At 33.6% G+C, this 26,090-nt stretch overlaps 5 protein-coding genes across 6 annotated transcripts; 4 read left to right on the plus strand and 1 right to left on the minus strand.

Moving 5' to 3' along the window:
* The first annotated feature begins 12 nt into the window (after window positions 1–12).
* LOC111696381 (U6 snRNA-associated Sm-like protein LSm1) lies at window positions 13–1,843 on the plus strand. The gene is made up of 4 exons (XM_023465974.1): window positions 13–107; window positions 1,199–1,267; window positions 1,424–1,615; window positions 1,678–1,843. The coding sequence occupies exons 1-4, from the start codon at window positions 25–27 to the stop codon at window positions 1,742–1,744; spliced, it is 411 nt and encodes a 136-aa protein (XP_023321742.1). The 5' UTR covers window positions 13–24; the 3' UTR covers window positions 1,745–1,843.
* Window positions 1,829–3,718, plus strand: LOC111696379 (transmembrane protein 50B). Its single transcript, XM_023465972.1, has 2 exons — window positions 1,829–2,162; window positions 2,702–3,718. Exons 1-2 carry the CDS (start codon window positions 1,843–1,845, stop codon window positions 2,880–2,882), a joined length of 501 nt encoding a protein of 166 aa, XP_023321740.1. The 5' UTR covers window positions 1,829–1,842; the 3' UTR covers window positions 2,883–3,718.
* A 16-nt stretch (window positions 3,719–3,734) lies between these two features.
* On the plus strand, window positions 3,735–9,764 carry LOC111696377 (RAD52 motif-containing protein 1). Of its 2 annotated transcripts, none has more exons than XM_023465968.1 (6): window positions 3,735–3,904; window positions 5,938–6,155; window positions 6,840–6,910; window positions 7,648–7,722; window positions 7,894–7,982; window positions 8,950–9,764. In XM_023465968.1, exons 1-6 carry the CDS (start codon window positions 3,758–3,760, stop codon window positions 9,103–9,105), a joined length of 756 nt encoding a protein of 251 aa, XP_023321736.1. In that variant the 5' UTR covers window positions 3,735–3,757; the 3' UTR covers window positions 9,106–9,764. The 2 variants fall into 2 exon arrangements, with proteins under 2 accessions (XP_023321736.1, XP_023321738.1); XM_023465970.1 differs by having other exon boundaries at window positions 7,897–7,982.
* A 60-nt stretch (window positions 9,765–9,824) lies between these two features.
* Window positions 9,825–12,700, plus strand: LOC111696378 (uncharacterized). The gene is made up of 3 exons (XM_023465971.1): window positions 9,825–9,941; window positions 11,394–11,440; window positions 12,105–12,700. Exons 1-3 carry the CDS (start codon window positions 9,908–9,910, stop codon window positions 12,666–12,668), a joined length of 645 nt encoding a protein of 214 aa, XP_023321739.1. The 5' UTR covers window positions 9,825–9,907; the 3' UTR covers window positions 12,669–12,700.
* Window positions 12,701–13,180: 480 nt separating this feature from the next.
* On the minus strand, window positions 13,181–19,351 carry LOC111696382 (uncharacterized). Its single transcript, XM_023465975.1, has 2 exons — window positions 16,465–19,351; window positions 13,181–13,429 (listed from the first exon to the last, which is right to left on the minus strand). Exons 1-2 carry the CDS (start codon window positions 18,532–18,534, stop codon window positions 13,346–13,348), a joined length of 2,154 nt encoding a protein of 717 aa, XP_023321743.1. The 5' UTR covers window positions 18,535–19,351; the 3' UTR covers window positions 13,181–13,345.
* Window positions 19,352–26,090: the final 6,739 nt, after the last annotated feature.

A 26,090-nucleotide genomic window follows, 5' to 3' on the forward strand; every position in this document is an offset into this window, starting at 1 on the left:
AGACCTGGATAATTCTATGTAACTATGTCATTATCCTGCCTGCCTGGAACTGCAACCCTACTAGAGGAACTGGATAAGAAGCTAATGGTCCTGCTCCGGGATGGAAGGTGAACTGAATATATTTACAGCTGGATAGTTTTTGGGTGATTCACTTGTGAAAGGCCAACCAAATCTATCCGCTATTTAAGTTGAATGTATCACCCTGTAAATGTTAGAACGTAATTCATATAGATTTAAATCTTAAATATCCTACAGACTCTTCCAGTTATATAATAATTTTACAAAACGTGGAGGTAGGCCGTAGGTTTATGCATTTTCTTGAAAAATAATCATTTCAAAAAAACCTTTTCTCTAGGCCTATTTTACTATGTCTTTTTCTAGACCTTCTTCATGAAAGTTATTCCTATCTTATCATCGTTGGTTAATGGTTATTTTTCAAATTTTTAAAGGGTTTTTATTGTGAATTCAATGACACTCTGTAAATGAAGAAAATCAGAAAAACAACACAATAGATCAAAATACTAAAATCCCTGTTCCAGATATTTCAAATAATTTTAAAGAATTGAAGCAGCGACAAATTTATTTTGAATTCACTTATTTAATTTAGGAAAAGTTAAAGAATTTCCAAGTCAGGAATAGTTTGAAATTAAAATATTGGGAAATTGGAAAACATAGTTGGAGTATTTCTTTTTCGGGTTCTTGTAATACTTTACATAGTCAAGTAAAAAATTGTTAGTTTAATTTTTTATAACACTTTCTACTATTAAAAAGTTGATTGTTCAAGAGAATTGATAAATTTTATAAATAAACAGCTGAATATATCGTAACTGGTCTTGTAGACATTTTATCATAAACAATATAATCATTAAAATTCCTGGACAGAAAAAAATATCAGAGACTTTAATGGGACAGGGACCGTCGACTGACTCTAAAAATAACATCACTCTTTAAACCTTTGTCTGATTATTTTTCGTCGATCTAGAAAACGATATTCTTTACAAGTGACCTGCAGATTTACGCAGCAAAGACAAAAAAGGCAATTGCCTGAATTTGTTACTGCTTCGGAAAGAAGAACAACGATATCTTTCTCATTGTTTCTAAGTTAAAAGTGTAAAAGGGTAATGGTGTGAATCATGCATGTAACTTTATGGACGGGGTCAACTACGTCGACAGTCCCTTTAATCTGTAATATTTTTAGAACTTTGATTGGATATTTACGGTCTGTGGACCAGTTTGCTAACCTTGTTATACACAATTGCATAGAAAGGTAAGAGGAGGAAAAATCAAACCAATGGGTCAGGGTTGGAATTTCAAAAGTTTCGGAGGATGCGATTACAGTAAATAATATCACCCCCACCCCCCCTTTTAAAATATAAATATTGAAACTTTACGTTTAATGAAACCTATTTTATGTTACATTTAGAATACATGTAAAAGATGAATACGGTGACATTCCCCTTGGAGTTTTCGTTGTGCGGGGAGAGAACGTAGTTCTGCTAGGGGAGATTGAGGAGAAGGAGGAGTTGAAGGGGAAACTTAAGCAGGTCAGTCTCAAGGAGATCCTGGAGAAACAAGCAGTTCAACAAGCAGAAAAAGAAGAAACAGAAAGATTAAGGTATTTTAAACAACATCTGTTCGAATTTTTAAAATTAAGTTTGTTCTGACATTTTTTTTCAGAGCAAAAGCATTCAAGGATCGAGGTTTGAGTTACACTGCTGAGGCTGCTTATGATGATACGTACTGAAACGTGAGATTGAATCCATCTCTACTCTCTCCCACTACTCAGGGCTGTGCTAAACATTTATATCTCTTATTTACACATTGTTGATTATTTCAGAAAAAATGGCGGCGATTCTCGAAGCCATGCCTTGTGAGAGTTGTCACAATATCGAGCTTAGTGATAAACGGAACAAAATTGCATCAATTGTCTCCGGGTTTCTCTTCTTCTCCGGGTGGTGGTTTGCTATAGATGCGTCCTCCTCAGACTACCAGAACACCAGAGATGTGTTCCATCTGTGCGGAGTGTTCAGTGCTCTCTCCATGTTTATGGTGAACACTGTGAGTAATGATCAACTACGAGGCGAAGGTTTGACTGATGGTGTGTGTGGGGGAGGAATTGCTCCTAAAATGTGGTTCTTCTTCGCATTCCTCATGGGGTTCGGGTAAGTAAGTGTTCGCTTGATTCAAGTATTCTATTTACTTCCATAAGCTTTAATAGCCAAGGGGTAGAACGACAAACAGGCCAAACGACAAACGGTCAAAAACACATCTGAGGATTAAACGACATAGGGCCAAAAGTCCGAGCAACGGCGTTCGGCCGAAATTTTTGACCGCAATGCTCGTTCCCCTAGCTTGTCTTGGTCCCAGCGCTAGAATCAAAATTCTTTCTAACCTAACCTATCATATGTCATTCTTCCCGTTTGTCAGTTGACCCTGGGTCGTGTTTTACTTTATGCCGGTGAACCAAGTATTCAACGGCCTAAGACGAGTAAAATCCATTATATTTTATAAATAACACGCTTTTTTAACTGTTATGTTACCTATGTGCAAAGTGTACTTTCTAATGAGCGTAATTTGTTAAGCTTGTTCTCCGATAAATCAATCTTTCAGAACTAAAGTTTGGATTTACGGAAAATTCGTAATTTCCTAAAAGATTACTTGATTTCATTTTTTTGCAAAAAAAATATTAATGTCTTTCTAGATCTCTTTTGGGCTCCTGTTGGATCCTATTCGGTGAGTACGTCATGGAGAACGAGGCATCAAGGAAGGAGTTTAATCCGACCACTATCTATCCTGGGGTTGCGTTCTTTCTGCAGAACCTCTTCATTTTTCTCTCCTCTCTAGTCTACAAGTTCGGGAGAACTGAGGATCTCTGGGGTTAACTCTGAACACATGTTGTTTAATTCCTCTGGGTCTGATTTCAGAGTCGGAGTTGAAGATCAATGATCAGTATACCTCTGGTCATATAGTTGTATCAATTCAATACTGTTCTTATAGAGCAAAGTCAAATTTAAAGACGACATATTTAATTTAGTACGGCCCGTTGTAGAAAAACTGTTAAGAAAATATGATTGATTGTGAAAGGATAACCAGACCGCATCCCATCATCATTGTAAAATATCGTTTTTAAATCTGAATATGCTCCCAAAACAGTTGCATGTGTCGTATAAATATTTTTGATTCCCTTTATACCATATTTTACATTCTACAAGGCTTGAAATAAACACAATCAATGTCTAATGATAAAACTATGATTGAATGGAAACCTATCAAAATTCCCCAAAAATTTACCCATCAATACATTCGCTGCATTTTTTTTTTGTCTCGTTCAATTGGAAGATGCCTGTTCTTCCAACTCCCCGGCCCCCATATCCATTACTTGAGAGCTTTATTCTTCTATAGTGAGTAAATGAACCTGTAATTAAAAATTTGTCACAACTTCTGTATTCTAATTCCCTCTCCTATTGTATGGTTCTGTGTAAAAATGTGATCTCTACCTTTGATTCTTGCTTAAAGTGTCGAAGATGTATTGTACTGTATGTAAAGCATATGCGTAATGCGTATAACTGTACACATAAATTATATAAATATGCATACGCGTACATAAATATGAAAATGTAGGTTCATAAACTAATATTGAATGATGTAATCGTCTATTTTAGACCATATTAAAAAAAATTTAGATGTTTCCCGTTTTGTAAATAAACTTTAACTTTTTTTCCATTTTCAGCTCAATTTCAGATTCTTTGATTTTAAAATGGTTGACGTTGAAATTATAGAGATGTATATTCCAAATAGTCCTTCCACGCTCATCTATATACCTGGGATCACCAGCTCTTTAACCCAACCGGAGCTATATTCAACCCTCCATCAAACCTTCTCTAAGTTCGGGTTACTTTATCAGGTTTGTAATCAGGGTGATATCGGATATTTATGTTTTAAATCCACTTATTTGGAACTATGACTAAAATTAGTAACAAGCCCACAATTGATATGATTATTATAAATAATCCCACAATTAATCAATAATTATGAATTAACTAGGCCCGGTCTAAAAATTAATTATTTTCTCTGTAAACAAATTATGAAAAAAGTTTGTGAAATGCAGAATTAAAATTTTTTATTGATATTTTCTCATCCTTAGCCAGGGAGCCACACCTTCCTGATTTATCATTGCCAGCATTTTTTTTATAATACTTCGGTCGGAGTCGTGAGAAATAAACAAAGTATTTTTAAGTATCGAAGAAGAAAAAGAATAAATCTGTCGATTGTTTTGTGTAACTGTACACTGTACAGACTAGAAAATAAATGTTATTTTAAAATGCTAGGCTTTTATGACGCACATCATATAGCTCTTAATTAAGATTTTGGAGACTAATTAGAAAATTGTAATAGATGTATAAGGCTTATATAAAAAATTTCTTGCAGGAAATACCGTTTTTTTAATATTATGTGCGTATTTTGACGTTAAAGCTTGGAGATAATCCAATATGACATGGGACGCCCTGTAAATCAAAAGCAAGAAGTTCGCGGATTTAATAATATTTTTTGCGCCTTTCCAAATTTTACTAAAATCAAAAACTTTTGGAGACAAATTTTTGTAATTTTGAGCATCCTTGGGTCAAGGTCCACACAAAATTTGGGCTCGATCGTTCAGCAGTTTTGACGTTTATTGGATACAAACGGACAGACAGACAAGCAAAGTATATATATATATATAGATATACTTTTGAATAAAATTTGAACTGTACAGTATAGTATACATGGCTAGTACTGATCCACTAAAAACTATTCCTGAGGAAGAATAAAGTTTCCACACACTTCCGAGTTATTGAAGTTCAACACTCACATCAAACCAAGAGGATCAAATACAGAAAACTTTTCTTTCTGGTCTTCACAATTATTGATAGATTTTTCGTGCCTTATTTATTTTCATGAAAACTTCTTGGGAATAACCTACTAGGGGGGGTTAAAAGGTTTGCCTTTATTGTTTCTGTAGTAAGAAATACTGCAGAGAAACCACAATTGAAAATAATCAAATTTAAGAGAATAAATTTATATCTAATTTATTCTTGATCCGACATAGCTGCTGAGTGAACCGTTGAAATTACGAATACGGTCCCATCAAGTTTTCAATTATTAATATTAAATAAATGTGTAAACACAAAATTCAAATATTGTAAATCCACGATCGCGGCCATGTAGGGGGAGCTTTTCTTACTTCAAAGTTGTTATTTATCTCTGTTCCTTTGATTCTCTAGTTTGTGACTGATGTAATTTTATTTCTTATTAAAGATGTCAACCCTAGTTGTTCAATATTGAGATGTTATCTTGGTTCAACATGGAGACCCTTCCAACTCAATTACTTAAAACTTTTTAAACCCCACTTACTTGTCCAGAGATGGAATTTAAAGAATTTGAACCGCGGTTTAAATCCGCCAAAACCCGGTTTGAATTAAGCGCCGGCTAAAATCTTGATACATTTGATACAATTTTAAGTGGAACCAACCATATTTAAACCGCGGCTTAAATTTAAACCGCCGCTCAAATTCTTTAAATTCGGCCACTGGGTGGGTTTGAGCCGGGACACCAAACACTTTTAGTCCGGGAAGTCTTTTCCGCTAGTTTACATGTGGATCTCTTATTGGATTTGAATCAGATAGATAGATAGATTCTGCCCCCGTTGCAATCTTTATTGGTTCTGAATATTCACAAAGCACGTGAGTAAGCTCTGATAGGATTAGACGCTCTTGGAAAGTTGAAACAAGGGTGCATGCGTGCAAAGTAAATAATATATTTTCGTTTGAAGGGGTAGGTTTTTCTAAAAATAACTATATGATTTTACATTTTTTAATTTAAAAATGAAATCATAAGATACATTATCATAATTATTGTAAGCACCTTCATCTGTTTAATAATCTAAACAATCCCGTTGAGGTGAGTGTTAAGAATGTAGATTCCGAATACTACACATACATCAGATACTACTCAGCCCGCGCTGCGAGTAGAGCTAGAGCTGCTGCACTCAGAGGAGAGATCGCAATAAAGGATTCTGGACCAGTCCGTGTGACAGGGTTGTCAAGATCAGGGTTTCCTAATGTTCCTTTATCACGATATAAATGTGAAGAGTTGGCCAACTTCTACTTAGGATTCAGGTTTGTGGAATATTATACTTTAAAACATATAACAGTTTCTATGTAAAAATATACAGAGTGTCCCAGTAAACATGGGAATTTAGAGACGACATTGAGATCGTCTTTGATTTTGAATTATTATAATTGCTTAAAAGTGTATTTAACAATGGTCGTACGTTTTATGAGCTTTCCCAAATGGGGTGTAGCTTTCTTGTATAGTTTAAATGTAAATTGAAACAAATATAAATTTATTAAATTAATTGACATCTGGTCAAAACTCCAACAATCTGTGTTGATTTTTGTAACACACATTTTGGAAATCCCAAGGGTATCAGTTTAAGATGGGTCAACTGGAATACTACAATTATTATGCTAATGAAGAAAATGCTTACTAGAAAATATCAAAGTCGTCACTTAAATCCCATTTTTATTGGAGGGTTCAATAAATTCTAGTGGGTGGAGGAGTAAGGTTCTAATCAATACATGTATATTGTATATTCTACTTCTAGTGGATGCCGGACTTAGGTTCTATATATGTCTATTCTACTTCTAGTGGATGCCGGAGTAAGGTTCAGTACATGTATATTCTAGTGGATGGCGGAGTAAGGTTCTATACATGTATATTCTAGTGGATGGCGGAGTAAGGTTCTATACATGTATATTCTAGTGGATGGCGGAGTAAGGTTCTATACATGTATATTCTAGTGGGTGGCGAAGTAAGGTTCTATATCACAGGAAGGAAGAATCTGATCCACTGATGGTTAAATACGTGTCAGGTATTCGGAGTATATTAAACCCTCCAGTGCTGATAGGGATAGAATCCATGCTAAGCCTATCTAACCGCCTTAAGATGATCTTAATTAACAATTAGACAACATCAAAAATGGATTGAATTCCTGTTCGTTTTTCTTCTGGAAAAAAATATAATTTTTTTAAGTTTCACACATAGTTTCGATCATTAAGGCCCTTGCTTTGGAACATCATTCGTGTTTTTCCCACGTGCCCCTCCCCCCCTTAGAGAAAGGTCAAAAAGATAAGAAATTCCTTGAAAATATATTTTATTTGGATGTAGTTCCGTATCCAGGATTTGTCCCGAAGAAAAGATAATATCAATCATACCATATTTCATTTCCTAGCATTTTTCTATCAATTATTTTTCATTTTCATTTAGCGCCATCAGAACTCACATATAGTGAGACCCATTACATTTTGGAATAAAAAGACGACTGTTATGACTTTAGATAGTCCAAAGAACATAATATACAACAATTGTGTAGTGTAGAACCATTTCACTGAATAGGTCGGTTTTTAAACAACTGGTAAAATGGTTTACCTCACAGCAGCATCAATTACTCATAATATTGCTCAAGTGTCGTCTTCCTATTCCACAGTTTTATGGGTTTCACTGTAGACCTATGGTTTCGCTACATTTTTCATTCTGAATTTATTGTATATGGATCTGGAATATTCCAAACCGCGTTGAAATCTAGTTTAAATTAATTCTAATGTTTAGTTGTTAGTCTTGAGTTCCCTCGAGATAGTGTGAGCTGTGAAGGAGCAGGGTTATGTGAACAACCTCTAGCTTCGGGTAAGAAAACATCCTCATACTATAGTTTATAATATAGTAATATAATATAGTTCAGGTAAAAATCTGTTACTTCAAGAAATTTACGCTTAAATCCCAATGTTCAGCAAACTGAAACTTTAATGTTCGTAGACAGTCTCTTAAAACTTAATAATTTTATTTCTTTATTTATTACAGAAGAAGAAGGTGATAGCTATATTGATATTATAACAAAAACTGCAAAACGAAGTCTTGGAGAGGCTTTCCTAGCGGCCTGGGGAAAAGTAAGAAATACATAATTTCCTAAATATTTCTTTATATATGTCCTTTTATATTTGGTATATGGTACGACTGTAATATTTTATTTGATGGGTAAACATGATAAAGCTAAGGCCTGGTTTCAGATGCATTGAAAATATCTTAATGGTTTATATATAAACTCAGTATTGAGATTATTCTAAGGACAGTTTAAACATTCTCAAGAATAATCAAAAGGATTAAATATTTTATATATCCTTAGTAACCACATTCTTCTTAATATTCCTCCCGGCTTAATCACTTACTTTATCGCACCCACTGACGTAACTTTATCGCACTGACTGACCAACTTTACTGTACCGACTAACCAACTTTACTGTACCGACTAACCAACTTTACTGTACCGACTAACCAACTTTACTGTACCGACTAACCAACTTTACTGTACCGACTAACCAACTTTACTGTACCGACTAACCAACTTTACTGTACCGACTAACCAACTTTACTGTACCTACAAACCAACGTACCGTTTTGAAATGTTATGTACCCCTAGACAGTTATGGTAACTGCTAGCTATAGGGTTACCCACAAAGGATGAGACTTCAAAGACGATTGTTCAGAATTTATATTGTCTGTTTCCTTATATTCACGATAACCTGCAACTGCAAACTTGTTTCTTCCTTTGGCAAATCATTAAAAAAGCCATTAGATTACTATATCTAATTCAAAATACTTAATTTAACCTGGATATTGTCACATTTTAAAAGTTTTCGGTCGTCTTTACAGTCTCATCATTTGTGGGTAACCCTGTATGTACCGACTAGACTGGGAACATAACGTACCGCTGATCACTTTGTTGTACAAATTATTTCATGCATTTCTTTCATCAATATGTTAAAACAAATGTAGCTGCTTTAGGATTGAGGTTTGAAGAAGGAAAAAGTTACTCTTGTGATGTCTCAAACGTTATTTTATTCTTTATTATTTTAGGTTCTGTTGATTGTTGTTGAAGGAAGCAAGGTTCAGGTGCAGATAAATACAACAAAAGAAGATCAGTTCTTATATAATCCTGTCTGGGATGAACCTGTTGTATCTGTGTCTGAGGTTGAGTACACGCAGGATGCAGAGAATGAAGACGAGGTTTGACGAGAAAGGAACGGAAAATGAGTTTCTAATCCTACGCGACGGCTGGAATCAAACTCGTACGATTATTCGGAACTTGAATATTAATGCGTAATTATTTATTAATTAATTAATAATCAAAGATCGCTACAATGCTACAAATGACATTTGAAGGAGCTGTAATAAGTTTGACTAAGGTCCTTGTATAGAATATTTTGTGTGGGCTTGTCGCTATTTAGATACAATTTTGTTTGAGGAGAACTTGGGGCTAGCCAACCGTCCCAATCACAATACAGTACATCTCAACTTCGACTTATTAAAGTTGCGGTGGTTTAAATTCTACAACTACATTTACGATTACAGCTCGCGACTGAGGTAGTATACTTATAGTATGGCTGTTATGATATATTTGTTTTTGTTTACATAAAAACCAGTTCATTGGCTGTATAAACACGTCGCAGTACACATTATACTACTGGATAAACAATCCTACTTTAAAGTATAATTCTATACATTCAGCAAGATCTTGCTGAATGTATAGAATGTACAATGTACAATGTACAATGTAAAAACCTACTGAGATTGAGATAAAGATAAAATGATAAATGAATTGTGATCTACAAACTTCTTGTGATATAATATCTGTGATTAAATTGATAAAATACACATGGCTGTATTGGGAACTTTTTATTTTATTTATGTTTTATCATCCACCATCTTATCCATTAGTTATCTGATGGAAATTTAACTTTATTGTGTCTTTACATTTGTAAGTTATGACTGAACATTTTTATTTTAATTCTAGAAAATAGACGAAATTTTAAAAATGAAGAAAGGCTCAGTGGCGGCTCGCTCAAAAGGTATTTGCAGAGATGGGAAATTTCCTTGCTTCTTGAAGATAATTTAACATCAAAAATTGATTTTTTGCCGTGTTAAATATTTTTTACCAAGAATGCCAAGGTTTCATTTAATTTTATACGGATTTTTTCGACATTTTTCAGTATGTAATCGAAAGATTTAATTGATTTTTAAAGACTTTAGATAAGACAAAGCGTCTAAATCGGATGCTTAAGAATTATATAATGTTGGCTCATAATTTCCCCCGAATTATCACGATCTCTTAAAGAAAAGAATGGGTGCTTTTGACTTATTTTCAAAATATACCCACTACTGATTGAGACCTAATGACGACCTTGAACTCATTAAACACCGCGATATGTAGTTTCTGTATCTGGTGATCGCTTCTGAACTATGTGTCACATGAAAAGAAGTTTAAGCCTGCATTTCAAAAAATAAGATTAATCGTCTTTGAGTCATCATCCTTTGTGGTTAATCCAGTAAATGTAAAAAATTGTTTAATGTACTTTCGAGTATTACCTTTTTTTTCAGTGCGGGGGGGATAAAAAATTTCGCATATTAACTCAATTCCCCATTGGAAAAAAGGATCTTCCCCTGGGAGTACAGTCAATTGTCATCAATGTTTGGACTAGATTAATTAAAACATAAGATCGCGGACAAATGTTGTGTAGAAAAAAGTAGAAGAGTTGTCACTTATCTGCTTGTTTATCCGGCAACCATGTATCTGACTTTGACCAAAAATACTTTTACTCGTTTTTAAGAAACTTATTTTAATCCGTGGATTATACTTGGGACTAAAGATGACAACTAAGTTTCCATGTTTATGAAAAGTTGTTTTAAAATTATTTATGTTGTACAAGAAAATTAAGAACACAGAAAGTCCGGTTCATTGAAGCCTTTTTTATCACATATTTTTTTAGTTTAGATTTATCTCCCTAGTATCTAAAGTTGCAACGTTAAGAGGGTACAGAACAGAACAACTAAACGCACTTTCGATTTTATCTTAGTATGATTTTAAAGCATCATACGAAAAGGAAAATGAAAGGTTGAGTTTTTGTTCAAATTATCTTTAAAATATAACCAAAAATATATGTTTGCCTTGTCCGTCTCAACGTTGGTATATCCTCCTGATTATTTTTTCGGATCACATATCGTAAATTTGCGTGATTATGGTCGTGATTAGCTTGCCTAGAAAAGTTGGACTAGGACATGTAATGGTGTATCCCACTCCCCTATCTCAATTTCAAAGTTAAGGGGGGGGGGGTTACAATGTTTACAATGTTTTTCTTGTTTTTCTTTTTGAAAACTCACAACATTACATATACAGGGTTACTCTCAAAGGATGATAATTCAATGACGACCTAAAACTCTTTTCTGTTTTGAATATGTGCTTTTAGTGGCGTTGTATAGTATTTGTATGTATGTTTTTTCATAAAATATTTTATTATTATTAGGAGTGCGTAAAGCCAAACAGACCGAGCGTAAAGAACCAAAGTCAGGGGTATTTATTTTATATATTTTCTTTAAAAAAAATAATAAAATTTTGTTCTTAGAGTCTAATTGATTTAACCCTAAAATACCTGCAGTTTGTTTTGAGTGTGCTTTGTAAGCAAATAGTAATATTCCATTTATTTTTCAAAAATCAGCTGAGCTGGGAACTTATGTTGAAGTTTGACGCAGATTCTGGTTTATCTCATGATTGTTATCTCATTTGTCAACAATTCCCTTGCTTCTGATGATTATCTGTTCGTTTTCAACCTGATATCAAATAAAGATTAAATTAATCTGTAGATTAACAAAAGACAGGGATTAAGATTTGATCTCGATATTCACTACACAAAAGTTCCCAACCATGGTCTTGTCAACTTGTTCTCAAAACATATATTGTACCAGAAGGATCTTTCAAAACTTTGACAATTGACATTTTTGTTGATATGACTCAATATAGATCAAATCACTTATAAAAATTAATCAAATGTTACAAATATTGAGATAAAGATCCCATGATGCATTCACATCCTATAGATAATAAATAATGTAAGACATAATTCGAAAAGATGACTGATATAGTATTTAAAATCTGGTTCCGAATCCTTGGCAGTAGAATATGCATCATGCTTTTTTAAAAAATATGTTTAAATATAAAATATTTGCCCTTGAACCAGATATGTGGAGTAACTGCTGATGTAGAACTGAGAAATCTTGAAACTGAGTTAGATCTTGAATATCTTCACCACGTTTTACCAGTCTCATCAAATTCATCCCGTGCAAACCCTTTCACGGTTTGGATCAAAAGCGAAACAATTAATATTTTTAAACACGGGAAACTTGTTATCTTCGGAGCCAAATCTGTTGAAATAGCCCGGAAACGTCTGAGACAAGTTGTAAGAATGATACAAAAGTACGATGATCGTTGCAGAGGAGTTTCCTTGGCGAAAATTCGAATCCGAAATGTGATATTTAATCTTAGGCTGGATTTGATCGTGAACCTGCAGAAACTGTGCCAGAACTATCAAGATGCAAGATATGAACCTGAAGTGGATTTGAACTGCGTCAGGTTTAAATTCCAAGAAAAGGGTTGGAAGGGTCATGCTGCGGTTTTCTTTAATGGAAAAGTTGTTATCCAGTCGAACTGTGAGGACGGAGCAACAAATATATCTGAGAAAATAATATCTATCCTGGAGATCAATGATAAAAAGAATAAATCTGTGTTAGAGGCTGGAATTTAGTATTTTTTTTTGCACAAATGTTAATTTTGAATTAATACAAAATATTGTTGGATTCTAAATTTTGAGTTTCCTTTTTTCTTTTTTTTAAACAATTATTTACGGGCAAACTTTATTTTACACAAATAACTTTTTCATACCATAAACATATAAATTCAAATGACAAAAAAGAATTGAGTATTGGGCGTACAATGATAAATGAACCTAGTCGTCGTTGTATTTCACTTTATTTGTAGTTCACCGTTTTTCTTTGTTTAATAATATCCATGATGGCGGAAGTTACTGAAGGATGCAATCTTTTCAGATTACAGTTACAGCAGGTGTGAGTACAGATTCTAGTTATCAATTCTCCAGGTAGATTCCTGAGGAAGANACAAGTCTTTAGTTACAAAATGTATGTACATTGTACATGTCTCTAGTTCTAAAATGTATGTACATTGTACATGTCTCTAGTTCTAAAATGTATGTACAATGTACATGTCTCTAGTTCTAAAATGTATGTACATGTCTCTAGTTACAAAATGTAAAATTGAGTTCGTGAGGTAAAATCAAAAGCCAAGGCATTGCAACACTCTAAAGTTGACCCAGTCTTATAATTTGATTTAATTTCTTATGTCAGTCTGAATCTGTGTGAAAGGCATTAAAAAAATGATAATTTTATGTTTTCAATTTTTGTTTATTTACCTCTGCTGTGCCGGCTGTAATCTCATCATAAGCCTCGAAACCATTTTAATTAATGCATCGCTCTTTATTGCATGATTAGCCTTAAACAAATATTTGTTATATATATATATATATTTAGCAGCCCAGGAATTTAAACAAGAGTAGAGAAATATTTACAAATTCTGATGTCACAGCTTTATTAAAGAAATTTAGATTTTGCCACACACACTCTGATTTACTAATCCCTAATCTTTGCAACCCAATGTTGTAGACCTCTGATATTTCAAACTTTAAATTTTAGATTAATTAGTCCGAAAATTTGAAATTAAAGGTTGCAAAGATATAGGAATTTAAAAATTTGAGTTTGTGGCATAAAATCAAATCTTCTGTCTGTAGCATACAAATGTTGTAATTTATTGAATACCAATGTGTGTAGTGTTTTTTTTTTTTTTTTAGAGATCTATAAAAAAAATTCCAAGAAAAAAAACTAACAACAAAAGCTTTATAGTTCTAAAATACACATGTCCAGGGCTATAAAAAAGTAAAAGTCAAGTTGTAAGGTAAAAAAAGACCAAGGCGTTGTGACACTTCAAAATCAGTCCAAGCTTAAAAACTTTTATATCAGTCTAGATCTATGTGCGGTTACTATTTTTCTGGGCAGGATAAGGTAGGATTGGCCGGGCTTCATTGTTTACTAACAAATGTTTACTGATCGTATCCCCTGTTCGTTTTCAATTACTTGATATTTCAACGTTTGTATGAATACTGTTAATCTTGAATGCTTGATCTCAATATCCAATATGTGCATTGTGCACTTTTGAATTTGACACGATAAATGCTGTTTTCTCAATAAAAGTCATCCCTGTTGGGGTATTGAAGAGGTATTTGATTAATGCGTAGATTTGCATATGCTAAAATCAATGTTTGATCCTGATATTCACAACATTAAAGTTTTTACTTGACCATTTTTGCAGAGATATGTTAGAAATAGAAAATACTCATGGAAATCATAAATTTTATTTTTAATCAAACAAGATTTGGTACGACATTCATTTAGTTTTTTAAGGTCTCTCATTGTTACAAAGTCCTTGCTTTTTGAGACTAAATTCTATTTTTCCTATCGCTGCCACAATTAATATTTTACGCCCAAAATAATGTCTTGTAATAAAACAAGACATTCGTATGTATAGTTGCGTATAGCCGGCCAAACGGCTGGTACGATTGGGCTGAAATTTTAAATATTTTTTCCCCGGGCAACGCCGGGCCCTTCAGCTAGTATCTTATAAGAGTTAAATACTTTGTTTTTCAAACAGTTCTGTGCGAGGGCCGAAGATTTGCTTAGAGTTGAACTTTACTTTTAATTAAAGTAGTTTTATCCAAGTTTGAGAGTAGAGTAGCAATTTAATAGTTGGGTAGAATCCTTTAAATAGTTGACCAGTGTATTCTAGGAATTCAGATAATAAGCATTATTTTGGAATTTTAGTATATTATGCATACACTAGCTTAGGAACCCAGCTTTGCCTGGAGAACTGTGCCATTTTTTAAACTAGGCAAAGAACATTTCCGTGGTACTAGCGAGTTCCCCAATAAAAATTTTAGGCAAAGCGATCAAGGGGTTTATGAGTTAAGATCAGACATACAAACACGGACATTTATAGATACGGTAAATTGGAGGCCATTGGCTCAATTCATTAAGCCAATTTACTATGAACCCCATCACACAATTTTCACGAGAAGGGGATTATTTATTTGGCCTACTGTGTCGTGGTGCCTTAAAAAGTCTTTATTTGTAGTATATAGTTTGCTTTAGCTGATTAAAGTCGGCTTTGTACTCTTGAAATGAACCGGAGTTTTCAGTGCCATTTTCCTCCTTTAAAAGCAGCAAGTTTTTTTTCGCATAACTATTTTTTTCTTGTAAATTGGACTGTATTTGTTATATTATGTATGTATCTTAGTTATTTTACCCTGAATTTAAATTGGACTTCAAATAAGAGAACCGCAAAACTCGCCAAGTCAGAGTTAATTTTGAACGTAAAAGTTTAGACTAAGGAATTTAGACCCGAAACTAAACTTTTGAATGGAAGTCTCAGGAAAGGTTGTAATTCAAGAATGTCGTTCAAAAAAAAATATTTTTTAAAGTTTTGTTTGTAAATAAATTAACCATAAAAATGGGAAAATCTGTGACCATTTTTAGGTTCATATAATCAAATCTATGACGAAAAATGCTCGCAGATAAAACTACTAAAAAGAATTCTATTCTATTCTAAATATATACTTTGCTTGTCTGTCTGTCTGTTTGTATCCAATAAACGGATGAACCGGTCGGGTCCTTCGTTTGGGACCTCACATGACCCTAGGGAAGGTTTATGGACGCTCCAAATTACTAAAAATTTTGTCCAAAAGTTTTTGTTTTTTGTAAAATTTTGAAAATTCACGAAAAAAAATATTAAATCCGCTTTTTTTTTTGGTATTTTTTATATTTCACAAAGAGAAGATGCTCACAGATAGAGCCACAATTTAAAGTGGAAATAGAAGATGCACTCTAATAGTATAGTATAGTAAATTTTACTCGCTCGTAAAAATATTTACATAAATTGTTACTTGTATAATGAAGTAAAAGTTTATGGTTTTAGAATAATTTATGCTTAAACTTTTAGTTCTGAAATGCAAGACTGTCATTTGTTTAATGGAAGTCATTTATAGCAAAGTTAGAGAAAACTTGATAATTATGAATACTTGCTAATAAACAAATATTTAAGTTAAAGGATCGAAACTTCAAATTTTTGTCAGATTTTTAAGAAAATTATTTTTTTTCAATAGTTAAAAGTACCATTGATTTGTTGTCTTTTATTTAGCAGCGGTTGGCGGTTTTAAAGAACTCAATTTTCTAAAGCGTCGAATTCCAAAAAGTATTTTTTTCTCGGGGATTTTTTTTACGAGTGAACATTTACCTAAAATTAGATTAAGGCTGAAATAGGAATGATTTCTACGGTTTATTACATCCTAGGTTAGATTGGGGGAGGATAAAGTTCAGCATAACCTTTCCGGGGGAGGGGGAAAGAAATATTTGACAACTTCGAGGAAGTTTTGACCTTTTCACTTAAAATGGTTTTAAACAGTTATGACAGATATTTACCTGGTTAATCACAACCTGCTCCCAGGATGTCTGCATCAGGTTGGATACATCAGTGATGATGAACGCTACAATCAGGTTCAACATGATCACAGATCCCGCCACCATCAGTCCTATCAGTAGGAGCATGGAGAAGATAAGAGTAGAGTCGGAGGAGTAGGTTCCCTCGTACAAATTATCAAACTCAAACTCTCCGAGAACCATGACAAATATCTTGAGCAAGGCCTTGCCAGGATTTTCAAACTGCTCATTATCGCTTCCGAAGTTGATAATAAAGAATGCGAAGCCGAAGGCGACGACCATGATAAAGAAGGCGAGCGCACTCTGCACAATTCTCTTCGAGATTGAATAAAACATGATGCTGAACCTGCCTCCTAGAAACGGATATCTTCCAATCATAAATATTAGCTCTAACCATGACATACAAATCCCTGAAGAGGAAAATATTTTTAAAATTTCAATTTCAGTTTCATAAGACAAGGATATTGCGGCAAAGCTGAAGACTAGAATCTTGATCCAACTCTCTAGCTCTGTGAAGTAGCGGAGACCCAGAGCTAAACATTCCCAGGTCTCCTCTATCATTAATACAATCAGTACAATGGTTAACATAATTTCAACACTGCAGAGAGGTATATCAGGGAACGCGGCATTCCTGCATCCGTCGAAGGTTCGAAGATGATCTCTTTTCCTGGAACCAATCCTGCTGGAGATGACCTTCTCTACCACGTTGTAAAGAGCTCCCTTCTGACCCTCGGGAAGAGCGAGTCGGAATTTAGAGAGAGGATTCTTTTTCTCCGATTGGAAGTTTGGACACTGTTGTCGGAACTTCAAAGCATCCAATTTATGCGTGGTTTGATGAGAGGTTCGAAAGAACATCATTCCAAGAAAGGTTGAGAAGAGGATTAGAAAAGTAAGGTAAAGTAGGAAAGTTGTAATGAAGATCCATTTGGTTTTCCTCCATCTTGTTTTTATAAAGGTTTCCATGACTGGGTGCTTGAGAATTCTGACTGTTTTTGATCTCGGTATATCCAGAAGATCTTTCAAAATGTTGTTTGTGTTGAACCTCTCATCCACTAGACCGGAGTGGTCAATCAAGATCTCAGGATCATCTAGATCATCCTCATTCTCTTCAATCTCGATTGCTGAGTTTAGTTTACTCAGCGCCAAGATATCTCCATTATTCACATTTTTTAGCAGATAGTAGAGTAAAGTTCTTCCTTTCTCTAGAACCTGACCTAATCCTATATCCGTCTTTGCAAGAGTTTTGTAATACTCTGAGTCAGATTTGGACATTTTATCTTTAAATCTATTTTCTTGTGAATCTTCAGTTTCAATTTTATAAATGAGGTTCACAACAGGTAATGTGTCAGCCTCATTAACTGTCTCTTCAGTTTCAATCTTGATAATTACTGTGTTAGTAGGATCAAGTTCAGCAGATGCAGAGACCGGGGGTTTGGGCTCTTTAAATTCTATTTTTGTTGAGTTTGATGTAGTATTCGGTGTTTTTACCTCATCCCTATCTCCCTGTACTCTATCCACATATTTGGCTAGTCCAGTTCCTCCATCCATATCTTTGGTTGTTGCAGGCCATACATATATATTTTTGGTTTGTCCAGTTCCTCCATCCATATCTTTGGTTGTTGCAGGCCATACATATATATTTTTGGTTTGTCCAGTTCCTCCATCCATATCTTTGGTTGTTGCAGGCCATACATCTATATCTTCGGTAGGTCCAGTCCCTTCATCTTTATCTTTATTTAGAGCAGTCCATCCATCCATGTCTTTGGTTAGTCCATTATCTCCATTCATATCTTTGGTTTGTCCAGTCCCTCCATCCATATCTTTGGTATATCCAGTCCTTCCATCCCTGTGTTTGGGTAGTTCAGACTTTTCATCCATATTCAATTCAGTTCCTTCGTTCCCATCTTTGGGTATTCCAGTCCCTCCATCCATATTTTTAGGCAGTTCAGTCCCTCCATCCATTTTTTTAGGCAGTTCAGTCCCTCCATCCATATTTTTAGGCAGTTCAGTCCCTCTATCCATATTTTTAGGCAGTTCAGTCCTTCCATCCATATTTCCAAGTATGTATAATGGTGTATAATGGTTCTGCAGTTGATTTTTAGAAACACAATTTCTGAAATGGGAAAGATGTCTGAATAATAAATAAGGGAGAGGAATTATTAATGAGTTTCTTTCCTCGGAAAACTTTAAAAGTCAAATATTTATTATTTTTCTGAAACACTGGGGTTAGGAGTTCATAAGTTCTAGGAAAGACTATTATTTTTTAGAAAATTTTAATCATAGTCAATCTATTTATTCATTTTCAGTTGTAAATTTTTTCGACTGCTATAATTGACTATTTTTATTGAAATTCAGTGACCTTTTGACTTTTTAGACTTTCAATGACCAATGTTATTGACTTTCACTGGCTTATGTCATTTACATTCAGTGGCTTATTTCCTTGACTTTTACCGACTAAATTGTAAGCTCTAAATTGTCTACTGAAAAAAAAGATAATTTATTCAATATTGAAAATAAAAGGATGTATTCGTATCCTAGATCGTATGCAACTAAATAAATTGGCAAATCTTATTCCGAATTCAAATTGAACTTCCAAAAATAAAGAACGTGTCATTTATTTGTAAAACTCTTCAGTCGGAAATGAGATACCCTCCCCCCCTCTCCCTCCTCCTCACAGCTATTCAATTCTTTTCTTTGTAATAGAGTGGAAACTGAGCAATGTTGGGTCTATAAAGTATAATAAATAAGACATTAGACAAGAAAGGAAACATATTGAAATGTTTCGCAAGAAGACAATTGACCAAATATATTATATGACAGGTGATTGTATTAAATACAACACGACCGTTTTTATTTTTTTATATTTTCTGCCGAATTTTGACCTTGAAGGGCAAAAAAGTACCAACAGCATACAAATCGCTTCAGTTAAAGTGAAAAAAATGTCCGCATCAGATTTGTAGGTTTCTCCAGATATTGGAAAAGTGTTTCTACCTAACTAAACTATGTAATAAAACAAGACATTCATATATATGTTGCCTATAGCGGGCCAAACGGCTGGACCGAATGGGCTGAATTTTTTTGTGGACACTAATGGGTAGCCGGGGGTGTCTCAGGCTAAAAAAAAACAAAATCTATTTTTATTTTAATATTTTTTAATGTTTTTTTTAAAAAAAAAATTTCCACGGGCAACGCCGGGTCCTTCAGCTGGTCCTAAATAATAATCAACTTATTGATGTTGTCCTGACTTTTGTTAGAGATGTAAACTTTTTAACACCAGTTTTTTAAATTTTCAAATTTTATTAAATTCAGGAAACCAAAATAAAAAAGTAAAGATAAGTGTAACTTTGAAGGATTCATAACTCTAATTGGATAATGAGATAGATAGAAAGATAGATGTTACCGCTATGCTATTTCTATTGGTTTAGAATAGACAACAAACACAAAAAGGTGAAGATAAGTGTAACTTTGTATTTTACTTTAAAATGGCCTTGTTTCCTTCTCAGAAATCTTAAATATGATTTTTCATGTAAGATTAAAATCCAACACTTTTCCCTTTATACAAAATGCAATCTATGTTCTCTAACTTTGTTACTTTCTTATCAGTTGAGAGTTTCCTTCTGTTGATAATTCTATTGTTATGCAAACCTCGATCCAGTAGAATATGTAAACTTTAAAGGGAGAAATACGAATCTTTATATTCTACCATCTGCATAGTTCAGAGTGTCATGAGGAACTTGGGAATTCAATGACGACATTAAATCGTCGTTCTTTTGAATAGATGACTGAACAATTTCTGCGATTTTTAAATGTGGTCCACCGTCCTTGTTTATCCTGAACAAAATAATGGAACATTTAGATATTTTCGATGAAATTTAATTATAAACTTTAAAAAGACATATTATCTCAGTTTTAAAGGTACAAAACAAGCAGACCACACTTTAAAAATCTCAGAATTAAGGACAACGGCTTGTTTTTGAGTTTGTTACTAGAATTACCAGATTTACAATTGAATGCCGCGGAGATCGAAGGCGATTCAAAATCGTTATTTAATTTCCATGTTTACTTTGACACCCAGTTGCTTCAAATATATTCAAATATAAGACTATATATAGGGTTGCAAGATCTGAGGATCTTAATAAACTACTAGATGAAGGGCCCGGCGTTGCCCGTGGAAAAAAAAAACTTTTTTTAAGTTTTAAGTGTCCACAAAAAATGTCAGCCCAATCGGTCCAGGCGTTTGGCCGTCTATACGCATCATATATATGTATGTATATATGTATATATGTAGATGATGTGTTCAGGGTGTTCATACTCAAAATGTTCTCAAGATCGTCCTACAGAGAAATTCTATTTTCAATCTACTAATCCTATAAATCTGTACAAATACATCGAATCTACAATTACTCTTCTATAAATCTCTACAAATACATCGAATCTACAATTACTCTTGTATAAATCTCTACAAATACATCGAATCTACAATTACTTTTAATGTCCAAAATGTTTTATATAATCTTAGAGTTTAACGTATAAACATTTTAAAGGCCTATTTTATATCTTGAATTTGAGAATGATTTTATGATTGAAAAAATGATGGAAAATGACTTTAAAGACTGCAAATTAATTTTATAAATGCTTAAAAGTCTAGCCGATACTTGAAACTATGTTTAATTGTGCCAAAAAGTCTAGCCACTTCCTTTTAAAGAATTGGTCTTGTCTTTCAGACCACCTGCTTTCGTTTCTCTTTCTCCAGGTTTTTAAACCCTCCGTGATCTAAATATTCACATGAAAGCTTTCTACACAATGTTGCTCAACCTTTTCTAACGGATGGTTTATATAATGTGTGTAGATTTGTTGATAATTGTGATATCGTCCTATAAACTACTGTGCTCGTCTCCTTGCACTGAACCAGCTAATTTATTATAAATATTCAATGTTGAGCTTGAAAAATATCCTAAACTCTCACAACCACTTCAACAACTCTTATGCTAGGCTGGCTCTGAGTTCCTGTTGATCTCGAGAGCTTTAACCTTCGCTGCATCGCGGAGCTAATCTTATCTGCATCCTTGGTCTCCAGGATGAAGATGCTCTCCCCTCCTCTCACCTACTAATCTCGACACCCTGAGTCTTGGGTAGGTCATGATAAAAAACCTACGTATACAAGACTCCGATCTCAACGGAATCTAAGTGTTCCTGTATCTCTGGACGCTTGGATTGAGTTCTCTACGTATACAAGACTCCAATGTCAACTAAGTCCGAGTGTTCCTGCAGTCTCTGGACGCTTAGTCTGAGCTATAGTTCTATGCTACCTCTGATAGTATCCTACACGTGGATTTAACGGCTCTGTCAATATTTTAGAAAGCTGTGACTTTCGATCACAAGTTGACCCTTTATACATAATTTGTTAGCGTTTTTAAAAATATTTTTTTGTCGGCATAAACATTTTGAACGAAAAAGTATAACAAAAAAGATTTTTAAACTATAGACCAAAACACGTTTGATTTCAAATAAAAGAAACCGAATGCTTTTCACTCTGGTTAGTCCGGGGTGCCTAGAGCACCTCCATCTCTACTTATATCAGATCTCCGACGACCCTGACTTGGTTGTCCTGCTCCCCTCCGATACCTCCGACGGCAGGACCGTGAACAGGATTAGCTACATCCTGATACTGTATCCCTGATATAACGCTCCTCCTCTAGATCAAACACAGTTACTTATTTAGAATACGATGCTTGTGATCAATGATCAGTGATCAAGTTATTACTACAAACCTCCGGAAAAATCAATATTGTAAGTGAACTTTTAATTTATATAAATTTAAATGTTTTTTAACATGGAGAAAAGTTATTATTTAAGGCTAGCAATTTTGTTGTTGTATGTAATTAACATAACCATGGACTGATTTCAGTGTTTTCAGTTCAGGGTTGACCCCTGTTTAAACTATCTACCTGAAATATATATATGATAAACAATCAGTGACAATTGAGGTGAGCCGAAGAAAGAGTTTATGCTCACTCTTCTGTTTGTAGCAAACTTGCCTGGACTCCAATAGGTAAAATGAGCACAAGGGTATTGCGGAATAGAAACATAATGATTCTGCATAAAAACAAATGTATGTCATTCAAAACCTATAAATTTGCATTAGATATTAAGAAAATGCAATAATTCCTTGCTCTTGTCAGAGAGAGTCCAAATTTCTTTACAAGGCTGAGACTGAGAATACTGAGACACACAGGATGTTAAAAGTCCTCTAAAATCAAAGATTTAAATGACAATGAACTGAAACCCTAAAAACCAGATTTAACCCAAATAGAAATTGATAAAAAAAAAGGATATGACTTCCATAATACTGATCTACAACATATTTGTAGTTTAACCTTGAACCTTAATAAAACCGTTTCGGCACAGGATTTCTTTTTCTGCCACGTGTTGGACGATTTTTGAGACTCCATAGTCAACGCGCGTGCCTGGAACTTCGACTAGTGCTTGCCATACTAAACCATGTCACATTCAAAATTCAAAACAGTCCTGTCCTTGAAGCTGAAAATGTAGAATCCTGTCTGCTAAATTCCTTGGATATATCCTAGGATATAAAAGCTGAGGCTAAACTAGGACTGAAAACTCTAAACATAAAACCTAATATAAACATCTTCTGATAGTTTACTTGATATAGTACAGGGATGTACTTTTTACATCGTTTCTCACTTACAAATCATTAAATTAACGCTTTAGATTTGCTAAGGATTTAAAATTAATATTAAATTGATATAAACGATATATATCACGATATTTAGATTGAAATTCCTATTAAGTAAATATACAAATGAGGTGGTTACTTTCTCAACTCATTCTTTTTAATTTGAAATCTTTGTTGAAATTCTTTCAAAGATAGACAAAAAAACGAACGTTTCAAAGATGGACAAAAACAGATTGTTTCAAAAATAGATGTTTCAAAGATAGACAAAAACAGATTGTCTTAAAGATAGACAAAAAAAAACAGAACGTTTCAAAGATAGACAAAAACGGATTTTTTCAAAGACAAAGCCAAAAACAGAACGTCAGCAGGAAAAGTGAGTTTGTAAAGACGACTGCTGGTATGAAAGCGGGGATTTGATTAGAATATGCTCATTCTACAATTAAAAAATCTGTTCATAAGTGTGAACTTTTGTATTGTAGATATCGAGATCAATCCTCAAATCTTGAGCCTTTGTTAATCTGCAGATTGACTAATTCTTTACTTGAAATCCCGAACGGTAATCGTTCCTTGGAGGAATAACTGAATAGAAGAGATTACGCATTGATTCTTAAATATAAAGTGCCCGAAATAAATATAGAGATCAAGCGATTGGGATTAAGAATATCTAACAAAAAGTTCCCAGCTCCAAGCTGGAATCTCTTTTACAGTGGATATTGAGAATAGTGCTTGATCTCTTCTATTTTTTAATTTGCAAAGGAATTGAGTCTTTGCTACAAACTCTGAATTTATAATCCCTATAGCTCTGGAACCCAATGTCGTAAATCTTTGATATTTGAAACTTATATTATTTGATCTAACAGAATTCATAGTTTGAAATATCTAAGGTCTACGACATTGGAATCCAAAGATATATGGTCTATAAAGCAGAGTTTGTGTCTCAATTCCTTTATTCAATCTTTATTGGATATTCAGTGTCTAAAATTCAGCCAATCACGATGCCATTTGCAAAATCGAACAGCAATCAGAAGCCGGGAAATTTTGCAGATAAAATAAAGCAGAAAACAAAACTATCCACAGTGGATATCAAGATGTTGCGAACAGGATTAAGATTATCCACTAAAGTATTTCCAGCTCAGGGTATACATTTAAGGATTTGTGTTTATTGTCCTTTGTTCCTTTAATGTATGCACTATATGTAATTAATATAAGAGCTTCTTAAAATAAGATAAGAAACGCCTTTCGGTTTCTGTTTAATATATAATTTCTTTTTTTCATGTTGATCTTTTCATTACATTAATTCGCATATTAAAACAAAATACAGATACTAGTGTTACTAGGATATTCTTATGATGGGATGTTGTGCTGGTACAACAAAAGGATTTCATGACAGAAATATACAATGTTTTGAGCAGAAGTACATGATCGCCAGATTAATTATACAGGGCCACTCTCAAACAATGAATTTTATTGACGACCTTAGACTCTTTCAAAACCAAGATCAAAAGGAAAAATATTAAATATCTCCGCCTTCCAATTGTCTTTAAAAAATTACAAGAATTTGTAATTTAAAAAATATGGCTGAATAAACGACATTTTTATAATATATTTATATTTATAATTAAAAGAATGTTAAGTTGAATACAGAAAATTATTTTATTGCAGATGCATGGAACAGTTTTAAAGTTTTATTTTCTTGAGAGTGTATGCACACTGTACAGATGTACAGTGTATGTAGTGTACAAACATAATATTTAATAATTTGTTTGATCAATACAATAGTCTACAATTTATATAAATCATTCAATAAGAATAGTTTCACAAATTGTAATTTGGACTCTTTAGGCCAAAAAGTTGAAAATTAAAGAAATTGAAAATTTTAAGTTTACGATTGACATCTGAGCTCCTTAAAACATGATAGAGCCACAGAGAATAGAATATATAGAGAGGATTTAAAAGAATCTCTCGGTATGAATTTTTTCAGTCCCTTTCAGCCTGAAAGGGAGTTCAAAGTGTACAAATCATGTAAATGTTCACAAATTATATGCAGTAGAGTACATTAATACAGTATGTTCCCTAGACTATTCATTTCAATTTCGAAATTTTTAAAGCTGTTAAATAAACTTTATAATGAATTAGGTGAATAAAAAACATCATTGAATTAAAAGTATTAACGAAAATCATCGTTTGTAAAGTGAAAGGCATAGAGTCTATGTGAAATGATCATTGGTCAATTATGAAACCAGCCTATTTCATAATTTGGTTTTCTTTTAACAATAATTTTAGATTTTCTATAAAATGATATTCCAGGGCCCAACAGGTTATATAGCATAAATATGTGAAGTACACCTGCAGTATGGAAACAGTACAACAAAATGGCCGTTTTACACTTTTTCTAGTAAATTCCTCTCTATATATTCTATTCTCTATGGATAGAGCCCATCATTTTTCATTCTTGAATTTTGACAAATTTTGGCAACGCGTTTGCCTTTGCTTATGTGAGCTGCAATAAAATACACTTTATTCTCTTTACAAAATTAAGCTGCGGTGGAAGGTTGTTAAGATATATCCATTATCGTTTCTCAGATAAAGGCTGAAATGTAAATAAACAGTATGGGTAGTAATGATGGAAACTTGTTAACGGTTTCTAAGCTTAAACATGTAGCAAAAGGTTTTTTTTCTATTTACAGACGTTTACGCAAAAGCAGCGTCTGACCTTCTGCAATAAGATTTCAAACCTGCTGAAATCTTGTTGACCAAAGAAAAGGATTAATTTGGCTAAAAAAATCAAATGTTGAAAAGTCAAAATATTCTCGACACTTTCGGTTTATTCAGCATATAGATAAACTTACAGGTGCATGGTGAACAGAAAGGACAAAAAATTCTACCTCACTTATGGTCCTAGCCGCAGTGG

This window comes from Eurytemora carolleeae, unplaced genomic scaffold (genome assembly GCF_000591075.1).
Source record: "Eurytemora carolleeae unplaced genomic scaffold, Eaff_2.0 scaffold28, whole genome shotgun sequence".
Classification (NCBI taxonomy): domain Eukaryota; kingdom Metazoa; phylum Arthropoda; class Copepoda; order Calanoida; family Temoridae; genus Eurytemora; species Eurytemora carolleeae.